The sequence below is a fragment of the Tigriopus californicus genome, chromosome 11 (assembly GCF_007210705.1).
Source record: "Tigriopus californicus strain San Diego chromosome 11, Tcal_SD_v2.1, whole genome shotgun sequence".
In the NCBI taxonomy this organism is placed as follows: Eukaryota; Metazoa; Arthropoda; class Copepoda; order Harpacticoida; family Harpacticidae; genus Tigriopus; species Tigriopus californicus.
The window spans coordinates 7,081,609-7,095,041 of NC_081450.1; the positions used below are offsets into that span (position 1 = coordinate 7,081,609).

At 43.3% G+C, this 13,433-nt stretch overlaps 2 protein-coding genes across 3 annotated transcripts; both read left to right on the plus strand.

The window, feature by feature from the left end:
* The first annotated feature begins 1,233 nt into the window (after window positions 1–1,233).
* Window positions 1,234–10,583, plus strand: LOC131890882 (uncharacterized). 2 transcript variants are annotated; one of them, XM_059240326.1, is made up of 9 exons: window positions 1,234–2,119; window positions 2,475–2,748; window positions 3,033–3,513; window positions 6,789–7,172; window positions 7,920–8,017; window positions 8,539–8,723; window positions 8,962–9,248; window positions 9,942–10,187; window positions 10,263–10,583. In XM_059240326.1, the coding sequence occupies exons 1-9, from the start codon at window positions 1,790–1,792 to the stop codon at window positions 10,396–10,398; spliced, it is 2,421 nt and encodes an 806-aa protein (XP_059096309.1). In that variant the 5' UTR covers window positions 1,234–1,789; the 3' UTR covers window positions 10,399–10,583. The 2 variants fall into 2 exon arrangements, with proteins under 2 accessions (XP_059096309.1, XP_059096310.1); XM_059240327.1 differs by having other exon boundaries at window positions 1,931–2,123; window positions 10,263–10,582.
* A 296-nt stretch (window positions 10,584–10,879) lies between these two features.
* On the plus strand, window positions 10,880–13,384 carry LOC131890884 (uncharacterized). The gene has a single exon (XM_059240329.1). It carries the CDS (start codon window positions 11,118–11,120, stop codon window positions 12,954–12,956), a length of 1,839 nt encoding a protein of 612 aa, XP_059096312.1. The 5' UTR covers window positions 10,880–11,117; the 3' UTR covers window positions 12,957–13,384.
* The last annotated feature ends 49 nt before the right edge of the window (window positions 13,385–13,433 follow it).

Genomic DNA, 13,433 nt, shown 5'->3' on the forward strand with positions numbered 1-13,433 from the left:
AGGGAATACGTACATTTTATTCTATTTTGTTGAGTCAACATGATCGGCGGAGTTGGATTTGAAGCAGGTTTGAAGTTTGGAATGTGGGAACGAGAGAATCATTTGGACCATCGGGAGAAGAATGGCCAGAATGGCCAGAATGGTCGGTACTTTGGCAGTTGTTGGGGTCGATGGTGATGGTGGCGTCGAGGGTTAAACGGGTGGGATTAGACTTGAATGCCTGCAGCTGCTCGATGCCACTTACAAAGCTAGAACCTACATATTGCGAGGGATTTATTGAAAAAAGTTTCGTTCTCCGAGAGACTCGAGGAGATCATTTGATGAAACGAGAACTTGCGTGCACAAGCGAGTGAGTGAGTGAGTGAGTTGGCCTCCCGCCTGGGTGGGTGGGTGAGTTAGCGTTGAAAGCAATTCATCCACTTGCAAATGTACAACAACGGCAATAACTGGAAGTAGGAAGGGTTGCTAGCAAGGCGGGGAATGAAAAGGCGAAATTCCTTCTCAAACTGACGAGTTCACGAGAAATCACAGGGCGTAAAGTAGTCAGTCTTTTGAATTTGCTCGTCAAATACTGGAAGTGAACAAACTCTCGAAATTTGTCACCATGTCACGACCGTTGTCCAACGTTGGAACTGAACTCAAAAGCGAAACATAAAATCAAGCAACCACACCAAACGAGTTTCCTTCGCTCGTTCGCTCGCCAAGATGAATTAGAACGCTCTGCATAATGTACAATGTTGCCCAGAGGGATCCAAATTTACCATACGAAAGTTAGCATGCTTGGATCCACGGGGGAAATAAGTTGCCTTGTAAAGACCTCGTTGGTTGCTCGTATCCACACCAACGTACTTGAAAACCAGCCTCGAAATGCCCATGCTTGAACCTTATTTGAAAATGACAAACAAATTTTTTTTTACAAACATTTTAATTACGATGAAACCGCGAAACTTTAAAAGCACGTGGTCTTTCCAGTAAGTTTAGAATTATCCAAATTGAAACATTTTGACTCTGGTCCTGGGGCAAATGAATCTTTCACCTCCTCATTTTTTCGATGGCTCGAAAAGTGACAGGTATAGTAGCACTACTGACTGAGAAGTTGGCGGAAACAGTTCCCACGAGCCAAACGTTCCATCAGAACTTTGTGAAAGTTGTATCACTATTTCAAGTGCCTTGAAAGTCCGAGACTCGGGTTCTTCTACGTACTACGTATGTAGTACGTACGGTGCGTACTATTTGTCTCGGGTCCATGGAGTTGGGGTGAGGGACAAGTAAAAGAGAAAGCTTATTGAGGTTTTTGATGTCCTGTCCACTCGGTTGGGGAATGGTGTTTTGTTGTTGTGCATGTAACTCACGTCTTCGTCCGCTTCATAACAATTATAGCTCCTCCTTCGTTCTCTTGGCCTGGTTGTGGACTTGTGGTTCTCGACCAATGCGAACAAAATAACAACCACCATAGCAGTGGCCAGACAACACAATTGATGTTGCTTCAGTATCGATTCGATCAGCCTTGAAATTGGCTTTCATCGTCTAACCTAGTGGAGTGCCCGTTATTGTGCATCCCTTCATTGGAGTCAATTCGGGTGGTCTCCAAAGTCCGGGGCCCTTCAATCTTTGACGCCTCGATCTCGGTCTCGGTCTCAAGTGTAGGACGACGTACGCAGTATATGGGAAGGCTGCTCAATACGACCGAGAGACAAAAACAGCTCTTTTCCATCGAGTTCTGCACAAGTGTGGACAGTGTCTACGAACGAGCATTGCTCTGATCCATCCAAGCTCAAGGAGGTGGAGAATGTGTTCCAATATCGAGATTAGCCTAGTCCCACCCAAATCCCATCATGCATCCTTCCATTTCCCCGGAGAGCCCATTGAAGGACGTCTATTCTTGACAGGATTGATCCCCAATACTCTATACACAGTTCTGATTCGCCATTTAGGCATCACTCAATTGGTGACTGGACCTAAGAACACCGTCAACGACGGGCAAGACGTTGATCAGTCAGTTGTATTCAGTGAGGAAGTGGGTTCCAATCCCGTTTGCATGTTCCAGTTCATGTGCATCTATTCCGAGCAATGGGATGATATGCCGAGTCAGGTCAAGGACCACATTAAAATCCACAGAGTACGTAAGTGTGCCAAGAGTGTGGAGAGCACAAGTCCAACACGCTTGGGAATATGTGAACCTTCTGTGACAATGACGAGCACATTCGTCCACGCCAAGATCTAACGATTTGGAACTGTGGGCTTTTAGTTCCCCAATTGGACGTAGAAATGGCACTCTTTGAAGGTCAAAATGACTCTCATGAGTGCAGTACGTAACTGTTTTCTCGGGTTTGCGAACAATTGGCGTGATGAGGAAATTGCACGACTTGAACGTACTTTCGAGGGTGATTCCAAGAAAATTCCCAAGTTCTTACTTTATAATATCCTAGTCGGTCTTAACACTTAGAGCCTCAGTTGTGTCTTTTTCTCCAAAGATTTTTCGCCAGAGACCATCGAACTTGAAGAATGAGACTTGTCAAGTGATCGAGAGTTTCGACTTGGTGCTCGCCCCAAAGAGTCCAAATTCAATCTCCACCAATCACCTTGGATCTTGCCAGAACTTCATCGAAGTGAAATGCTTCTCCTCGGAGTTCGGCTTCCAAAAGGCAAGATTTCCTATTCATGTGAGGGCTGTCCAATTCGAGGATAACTCCCAGACGACTCGGGATCCTGTCATCCTTGAGGATCAGCTCCACAATAATGTGACAGGTAATTAGATTGAGACATGAGCTTAATAGGCACTGTCAGGCTTCAAAAGAGTGTTATTTATATAATGGTCCTCGTGGTATGAATATCAGGATGGATCCAACCCATCTACATCAACACAAAGAACCGAAGAAAAAAAACTTTGTAGCATTTTTCATGACTCACAATCGCCAATCAACGTTTATTCTTTTAATTTTGAGCTGGAACTTTCTTGATTTTCTCCCCCAATAACCAGTTTGGTGGGGGGAAACAACGCGGAACTTTCAAGTGAAGCTGCACCTTTCCAGAATTAGGTGCAAACCACAACCAAACATTAGAGGGGGCCCGAACATTGTTCCACGTGGTGGATTTGAACGAGGAAGTACAACCAGATGAGCCCCTCAGAGGAAACCGTGGAATTCCATGTCTTCCCAAGAAGAAGTTTTCGCCTTCATTAAGGGCCCAGCCAAGAACCCTGTTCAGGAAGCATGTTCCCAACTTGGAAAACGAATCTGCTCGTCCAGTTGGGGACCATCGAGACCCAGTCTTTGGTTCCCTATCATATAGTGTAAAATTGGCCAGATCTTGTTGTGCAGGACAGCAGGTCCAACTTGAAGGCGACTTCCAGTTGCATTCAAACACAGAAAATGGAACAGGGCTCGACATCTTTGTAGAATTGGACTGCCAAGTCATGGCACAAACAGACACAGACAATGGGAAAGAGAATGGAAATGATCTACATCAACGGGGTTCGTGGCCAATGGCGAGGGAGTGCTTAGTTCGTGAGAGGTAAGTGAGATGGGGGAGGGCTACATTCGAAACTTCCACAGAAAGCAAAAGTTACTTCGCTATTACCGTTGATAATTTGGCCATTTTCGTGAAATTCCCGGCGGATTTCCCTGGAAATTGACCCTTCCTCGTCCCTTGAATGGAATATTCGGTAGCACGAACAAAACAAGTTCTGGCCTTAAAGCTGCATGCCATTTATTGTCAATGTACTGCATGCACAAAACTCTGCTGCCTTTGACATGCCAAGGTAACTACTTTACTGGGTGGCCTACCTTTTGTCGTCCAGAATCATGGTCTCTTGTCGTTATCGTCAGGCGTAATAGCTGTTGATAGCCCCGTTGAAACCAAGGCCATCAGAAAGTTCACGTCCTCTAGAAACGAACAACCATCAACATTATTCTAAAATTAGTGCAGCTGAGAATGTTCTTCCGATGAGAAGAACTTAACCTAAGCCTGCTTACAAATATCACATGACTCAGTTTATAAAGAAATGCAAGTTTTCAATTCTTCAAGTGTTGTACTGACGGCTGTTGAAGTTCCGATGCAACCTTGGAATTTTTGTACAACGGTTGTCTTGGGGCACCAAAATTTGAAGAAATTTTCAACCCTTTGCCAAACCGTTTAAAGGACCAATGAAAATAGTTAACATCGTCTTTTCAAGGTCTTTAAACCTTGTTTTTAAATTATAGTAAGATACTAGGCTTACCGCACATGGACACAATGTATGTGCATACGTATAATGCAGTTTAAGAGTACACGATTATGCGTATGGCTTTTGAATGATTTTATAGTTTTGTACTTAACCTACGCCTGCTTACAAATATCACATGACTCAGTTTATAAAGAAACATTGCAACTACTAAGCTCTTCTTCTGCGATGGATAGTTTTTAGGTAGACTTGAAAGCTGGACAACCCTAAAATATATTTTCCCCAAATGTGTTGGAATGCTTAATTTTAGTCCTTAATCCGAATGGAAAAAGTAAGTTTACAACAAGCTGCCATTGGTTCTCGGTGAAGTTGCAGAGACTTCAAAACCATAGCTAATCATGGGAAAGAAAGACAACAAAAGACCCTAGGAGCTAGTTAGTCATTATTCTCATTACTCGACTGTGAATGAACTTGTAGGTTTAAAAAAATATGCGAGTATCCGTGCAATGGCTTGAAAAGAGCAAAAACCATGGACAACTCGATGATCATCAGGGCTGTTCGAAGAATGCAACTAAAGAGCAACAGAAAAGGCAAACAAAAGTGCAGATATGAGCAAAACTTGCATAACTTTTTCTGTTTTTTTACTTTTCAAACCGAATCAAGAGCAAAATTATGAAAGAGCAAAAAATGCAGCAAGTATAAATGTAAACTAGCATTGAAAAACTGTGCGCGTACTTTCATTATGAGCCCTCAATTCTGCTTAATCATTTTGTTAGGCATTTTTTCTCACCTAAGCTGAGTTGGGAGCCATTGGTAAAAGGTGCACCAGACTACAAAAGCAACCCTTCATCCTTGCTTTGAGTAAAAGCACCTTGTGTCAAGATGAATTTCGAATGGTCTTTCTACAAAAGCCTGCAAAACATTGGTGCTTACGCATTTATAGCATCAACTGCTTTGAGCTAAAATGTCTTCTGCTCGATAATTTTGTACTCTATGTACTGAAGCAATTTGATTTTGAAAGCCGTAGATTTATCGTAACGTATGCGTATGGAATTTTTGCAAATTCAAACGATGTTATATCGAGCGAAATAGAAACTTAAAGAGGAGTCTTACAATGATATTTATCAAGTAAAAGTTATAAGAATACTTTAATTTCAGTTTCTACATTTTAAAGAATCCTGTTTTTAAAGCCAATATTTCTCGACATTTCTCAAGTTGGCCAGTCTCTAATGAAATCTAACTTTGAAAGTGTAATGGGACAGTATTGCTAAATTTAGGTTTGAAGGCCCTTGATGTTGACCCATCATGTTAAATTGATCTATCCTGAATAATTAGCCCATATTGTTATTGTCACAAAAATCACTCGCGTCTGTCTTTTAGTGCTGGGGCGAGTCCAGAGAGTCTTTTAGAGAGGACTCGAGTCCGGGCTCGTCAAAAAAAAACATTCATTTTTAATTATTAGAATTTGGTAAACGAGTCTTTTTGCTTGACTTGACTCTAGTAAAAGGCTCGAGTCCTCAGCCGGACTAGAGTCTTTTGCCGGACTGTGGGATAGATCTTGTAACTTTATGCATTGATTTTGATGATCCCATCAACGTTTTGGGTGCGTTTCCCTTGGATTAAGCGGGCAGGATAATTGATGGGCTCAGACATTTCACTTTCCATTGTGATGTTAATGTTTTATTATGTAACTTTGAATGCTTGACTTGTATGTAGACAACGACTAGTAATTAAAAATCGGTTGATATGACTTGGTTGGAAATAAAGAATCAGCTTTTACCCTCATTTTAGGTGGGGGCAAAAATTTAGCATGTGTACGGTATCCAAACGTACTGTTGTTGTGTAAAATGCAAGATAATCAACCCATTCAATAAAGATTCATTAAAAATAATACGAACCAATGGTTCTGAAATGGCAAAAGAAAGACTTGTTCTCCATTTTCTTCACATTTTAATGTTTTCAAAGTACAGTTAAGGTTTTGCCGCATTTGTTATGTCGAAAGGTTTTCAAAAGTCATACGTAATGAAAACTGTAGGGCTTATTAACATAGGGAGACACACTGAGGTTCATTTCAATTTTGGCGAACCTAAAAGAGAGGCCATCTGCTGAGCGCCAAGGCTCCCAAGACTAGTGGAGGCTCTGCACATGGTTGGCGACAATTTCGACCGTTTCAGGTTTTATTTTGCAATCACTGAACACATAGCTCATTTCAATCCTCCTTTTGTTTAGAGACAGTAATCAGCTATTGACATAACGTACTAGCAGTTAGTTGATTTGCCCTTGTTGGTATAAATACTGTAATTTGTCACGTGCAAGGTAAAGCATGTACATCCTTAAAAGAAAAACAGAAGAGTCTTTTGGCCTAATCTAGAAACGTTCAGTAGTTGTTATTCCAAAAAAGCCATTTTGTTGGTTTTTATCTTGAAAAGAGTAATTGTCGAGGGGGACGACTACCTTGTGGTGCTAGCCTTAATTGCATTACTATATTATGTACAAAAAATATCGTAGAATGAACAATAGCTACCATAAACATGGCATTCCCTTTACTGTTGTACCTTTCCGTCGCTGAAGATCTTTTGTCGACAATAACACATTCATACTAGAACGTGAAATGTTTGATCTCCAGATGGAAATTGGGAAATGTTCCCTCGTTATCTTCGCATAAAAAAGGCCCTGATGCAAGTTCTACCAAGCTCAAGATCTCTGTCCCAATCGGCCAAGGTCATCCCATTTCTGGTTTCCAAAATTGGGTCAATCTCCGGGAAGAAATTGCCCCGCGAGGTCTCTTTTGTTCCACTCGAGTTCATCTCATTGTTCGATGCGACAACAATGTGGAACAATGGTTGGGAACGTTGGGGTTGGCCGTTAAACCAACGCCTCTCCGACGGGAAAGTTTGTGCTTCGATCCAGAAGAAGGCGATGGGGGGACCCATAACCAGCCAAGACCAGGGGGTTCAATTCCCCCAAGAAAATCCCGGCGAAAGCTATCACAACCAAACGATTCCTATGGGTAAGGATTATTTTTGGGCGTGCGAACCCATCCATATCTATACATAGTGAGCATATGGGATGAAGGTGAAAGAATCCAAAGATGTTCAAGAACGATGCGATGATTTTTGATTGCTTTACAATCTACAGTATAAATATATTGTAAATGCACATGCTTTATTAGGATAGTCAGCTCTTTTAAATGTAACTTTTCCGATGACAAAGCTATCAAATGCACTTCTACTATGTGCCCATAACTTGAGATTTCCATTTCCTTAATATAGAGATGAGAGCGAGGGTTGTAATAGTGTTCATTTGTTTATAAAGATGAACACCTTTCCTACGAGAGAACCAAGATAAAGGTGCATGTTAGACGATGAACTTTTGTTCTCAATTTGTAATCCGACGATTGCACAACAATTGAGGCGTAACTGTATGTATGAAGCTAGAGAAAAGGTACATAAGCTAGATTCCAGGAAGCTATTGGAACACTAATAAGTGGTAGTGCATTCCACTGCAGTAAATTGGAACAACTCCGACTTACATCTCTGATGGCTTTCTTTTGCTGGTTTACCTGTATTCGATCGATGTCGGGGGAACACTTTTGTTACCGATCGATTGATTAAGACTTCGGGCTAGTAGCGACTTTTTAGTTTTTTTTGGCAATTTTGGTCGCGAAAATGGAACTCCAAACTCTCCATGTAGATTTTTTGGTACTCAAAGCTGTTCTATTTTAATGAAAATAAATGAAGTCATTTCATGTTTACAGGCAAGAAAAAACCTGTATTCCACTGCAGAATTGTCATGGTAGAGATCCACCCACCATCGAGGAGAGGAAACTTTCTGGAAAACTCTCGAAGACAACAGGTAATATTTTTCATTTTCGCTGATCCACTTTAATCCCACGTTGTCAAAGGTCGAAGTTGGTTCGTCTGCCTGTAGGGTAATAATTCTCCTCAAGCACAGAGATTATTCTCGTATTCTGTGTGACTGATTACATTGTGAGATGACAAAAGTTCGAGCCTCTCTGAAGGGAAGTTGTCATTTTTCATGAATACTTGGAGCGAGAGCGAACCAGAGCGAGAATGCGCTTCGACCCACCAGGTTATTTGACATGATGTGCCTGGAACTCGAACCGAACGTCATTTTGGGTCTGACAGGAAGGACTCCACCTTCCTTCTCATCTTAAAATAGTTGGTTGGGCATGAATTGCTGCTTGAATAATTCATGGAAAGAGCATTGACCAACCTCGATGTGAGAGGAGAATTTCGCACGGATTTTGTCAACCCAATTTAGGAATATCAAACTCGCTGCAGACGTGCACAGAGACGATGAGATGAATGCTTCTTTCTACCATTGGTTGAATGTCCAAATTGTTTCTATATCAGGTGACGGCGACCTCACCACATCGGATAATGGTGAATGCAATAGCATTTTGGAAACCACGGAGGCCAGATTTGACCTAGACTTGAACGAAGAGCGGAAATTGAAGTTGCTTCATAACACCTCAGCTTTGACGCCCACGAATTCCATTCACGACAGCTGTCACGGGGAGAGTAACCCGGATTCGAAGGTAATTTGGATCCATCATTTCAATGCAGTGTCCTTGGGCCTTCGAAGCCCTAGAGTGAATGAGGTCTGCAGTGAAATATGGGAGAACCTTAGACAGGAATAGGATCCTGCCGCTCTTCATTAATAAGAATTGAGCTGACACTGACAATTGATTGACATGACCCATTTCCAGACTCTGTTGTCTTGGTGCTATTTCTTTGTTTAATAAATGAATGAATGCTCATGGTTATGTTTTGCAGGTTGACAATGACTTGAATAGAAGCCATCTATTTGAAACTAAAATTCTGGATTCCATTCGAGGGATAGAAATTGCTCCCTATCTGCCCAATGGGAGGATTGAGATGACTCACTCCGAAAAACGAACCCGTCAGTTTCGGAACGTATTTCTCGGCTTATTAAAGATGCGATATGCGGCAGGAGATCAGACAGTGGTCAACTACAGAGAGAGGCGAAAAAAGAAGACCTCATCATCGACACCTTTGAGATCTAAATCAGAGGATCCATCGCTTGACTCGGTCCTCTCAAGGTAAAGTATGAGCAACATGCCATGCTCAATTGGGCTGCATTCAGGAGATGAAGGGAAGATGAAGGGTGTACACATAGGGACCAATTTCAAATGACCGTGAAGTTGAGGCCGAGAAAGAGACCTGCCGCCACACGAAGTGCATTCAAGAATAACTGGGATGAACTCAAAATTTGACCAATGTCTGCGTCACTTTCAAGTGCCCTTGGACACCACCTGAAGGCCAAATGGGAATCAGGGAAAGATTGGGTTCCTAAGCCAGAGTTTGTACTTGGACGCCAGGTCCTTCAAAGACTAACTTGTTTGGATTTTGTCACAGCCATCACGTCCAGACCTCCTCTTGAGAAATTAGCCAATCTTTTTGAGGATTTACACGTAGACGATGCAGATTGTGATCTTGCAGCACATGACAAGTCCTTGATGGGCACCCGGACGTTAAGGAAATCAGCGATCCTTTGCTTTTTGGCCTCTATCTCATAACTAAAAATGAGCTTTTTAACATCTCACAACATAGAACAAAAAATTGCCCAAAATTCAAATTGGGCATAGTGTGAGCTCCCCAAGCGTGTTGGCACAACCACACTTTAATCCCCATAGAGTTACTAAATCAAGTGAACGAATCGAGCAATATGAACTTATTGTGTATTTTTGCGTGGTGAGACAACGAAGGCGAAAATCAACTTTCGATTACTTTAGTGACTCCTACAGCACCGAGGAGCGGCAAACGGCTCTAAAGCGACGAATTCAGCGAAAGAAGCACAAGAGCGGAAATTTGATTCCAATGCCTCCCATCCCCAAGACCATCAGTGGCGATAACAATGGCGAACAAGAGATTGCGAGTCGATCAAATTTAGATTCTGTCAACGCCATGCCTGATCTGGAGCGATTGAAATCGGGTGAAATGAGCCTATGCAGTGATCTGGAGGAAGGCATTCGTCGTGGGTAAGGAAGCACAGATTTGCAATTGGTTTTGACTTGCTACCATCCGCATCAATGTATGCTTTGATCGTATTCCAGAGCCAGCCCACCTCAATCCAACCATCCGACTCTATTTCAACATAAGCAAATCATGTACCACCAATCTTTACCGGGTAGCATTTCGGATTTGAAATGCTTTTCAAACGACCCCATGCCTCGGACTCAGAGCTCTTGATGCTCTTGATGCTCTTGGTACCAGAGCGCAACGAGCAATAAAGAGACCATTTGATTCCGTCATCACTAAAAAGGACAGCATTATTTATCCTCGTACTTTGCCGGGGCAGCCAGGCAACTGATGGAAAACCGATGAAACTTGTATTGACAATAAATGCACTTTTAGGATCAGGGACAGGCGTGATGTGAATGAGTTCAATGAAATCCAATCTCATTTTTCTTATCTTTATCTCATTCCATTCACGTTTGGAAAGGAAACTCCAAGGAGTGATCAAGTTTACCAATGGACTTGAGATTCGTTCTAAAATTAGCACAAAAGTGCCAACAAAGCATGGCAGAGTAAATATTTTCCACTTGAGCAAGGCGCTAGTGGCAATGGTGTTGGTTGATCTTTTGGCAGTTTGGTGGAAGGATCCTCTCGCTCCCCCACCACCATTGCCATCAACCCCCTTACTCTCCCCCCCTTCCTCGCCCACTATTCTGGTTCTGGTTACTTTCCTTACGTTCACCCACTCCAGTGTTGTGTGATGATGTCGATTCGGGATAGAGGGCACCCATACCGAAAGAACTACGGGAAGAAAGAGAACGGGAAGAATACCGGGCAAATGAGCTGAGAGAGCCTGAACTCTGAGCAGCTGGTGTTTGGCCATCAAAGTGTCAGGATCTCAACCGCATCTTTGCGCTTTAGTAGAGAGAGAAGGACTGAAAACATTCCCAGGCATGAGAAAATCCACATCCACTTGGGCCTTGGGGAGCCTGGTGGTCAGCTTCTTGCTCGGTATCACCATTGTCCTCATCCTATTCGGACCCGTGTACATTCTCCGCCATCCGTCGCCGGTAAAATTGGCTATCATCACACATGATAATGAATTCGGAAGACGCATTGCCCTGTCGGGTGAGCAAGCCGTTCTGGATATCAATCGTTCAGTCGATACCATGAGTGGCTTCGGACCCAAGGCCCCTCGAATCCAACTGATCAGCCATTCCCAAGGAAACACGAGTGAGACCGTTCTCAAGCTGATGAATGAAGGAGTCTCACATTTCCTGATGGATTCCAACAACCAGGACATTGGCACTTCTGTGGGACGTTATTGCCGCAAATGTATCATTTATTCACTGTCGAGCATGCCCAGAGTAGGAAATGTGTCCCAGACCTTGGTTGCCGTGGATTTTGATCACACGGTCATGGCCAGAGCGTATGCCCAATTGCTAAACGCAACTAACCCGTACCCAAAGCCGCTATTCATCATTCCGATATTGCGACACGAGGAGGAATCGAAACGATTTTTCGACCTCTTCTTCAACGTCATTCAAGGCTATCCCAATGTCAAGTTGACCTCGCCCGTGATTTACAAAGTCTCGGAATACCAGCAGAGCGACGCACTTCAAGCCATTTCTGATATTGGCACTCGCATAGGGCTTGTGCCCAGAGCCCAATTGTTCTTCATTTCTAGTCAGGACCTCATGCTCATGATTCAAACTGGACACATGAACAAGGCTCTGGGTAAACGCCGATGGTTTGCTCGAGATTTGGTCCACATCGAGGATCAATTGCGAAACAATGAACGGGTCAGCAAGTTTTGTGAACAAGTCAGTTTGACCACTCTGGCTTATTTGGCAGACGGGGACTCCATTTGGGACCGCCAATTGCGAGAGAACGCGTGGAAACCACGCCAAAATGCGCCTGCGGGCCTGACCACATTTTATGAGGCCCTTTCTTACGAAACTGTCATGCTTCTTCATCGCGTTCATACCAAGGCTTTGATCCGAAATGCCGTGCGTGAAATCGAGTTCATGAGTGACGAGGGGTCTTTCGACGATCAATTTCACACGAAGTTATCGGGTCTTTTGGCCTCACACGTGTATAAGCACAGCACCACCATCGAGATGATCCCGAGGACACGTTGGATCATGGAGCATTGGCTGAAAGTCAATCAAAGTACGACATCATCGCCCGATCACGTGGCCATTTCTCAGATCCCCACTCAATCGCTGCTGAAAGCGGAATTAGAGCGCGTTCAAAATCTGAATCAATGCCAGAATTTGCTGACCATTCAAGTGAACGTGGAACCTTCGATTCTCATGCCAACCGGACACCTGGTCATGGACTATTCACAAATGCCATCGATTTTGATTGTGCCCAGCACTGGAGAGCTCAGAGTCGATTATACGTGTGAAAAGTCTTCATTTTCCTACCAATGCCTCCCCTCAAGATTTGACTTGGGCAATCTCACTTGTTTTTCCACTTTCGTGCCCAAAAAAGACCCAAAACAAGAGCAAGAGCACCAACCAGATCCAGATTCATACCCGAGAAGACCCAAACGGGACGCCTGGAAAAACGCTATGGATGGCACTTTAGATGTGTGGAAGGGTCTTTTACCCAACGTGATCGCATGCACTTCGTCTTTCGCCGGATGCGACTTTTGTATGTATTTCTTGGCCACGTACAACATTTCCGCCTCGCCAGCTGGTTGTGTGGCGGGATGCTCTCTAGGAACCTTTGGGGCTTGTTCCACGCTCGTGACAACATCGCTAACCAACTCGTTAGGATGGAGCTAAGCGCTTTTCATGGCCATGGAACGAAGCTGTCGAGGCCTAGAAGGCCCACGGCTATTCAATTCTACACCACTGACGCTTAATCCTGACTGAAGAAGAAACCCCAGCACTGCCACTCACAAATTGGATTGAAATATCCTCTTTGATGTGCATATGATTGTCAGATGTATTGTACTGTTTAGAGCTAACTCAAGAGGAAAATCAATACTGAACTCAAACAAAGATCGCAACCTTATATGTATGGCCTTCTGGGCAAAGTTCAGTTATAACCAGAATTGGCCTTAGCTATTAGTTGTCGCAGAAAAATACCCGGCTAGCGGGATAATGATCCAAAACAAGCTCGAAACAGGTCATAAAACCAGTTCAGAATACATTAAGATTTCCCATTAAAATAAAGTCACTATATTTTGAACGCAAATCAGCTAGGAACGTTTCAGAGCATGGCTATAAGCTCAAATTGAAGCGAGCGGACTTGCAGCT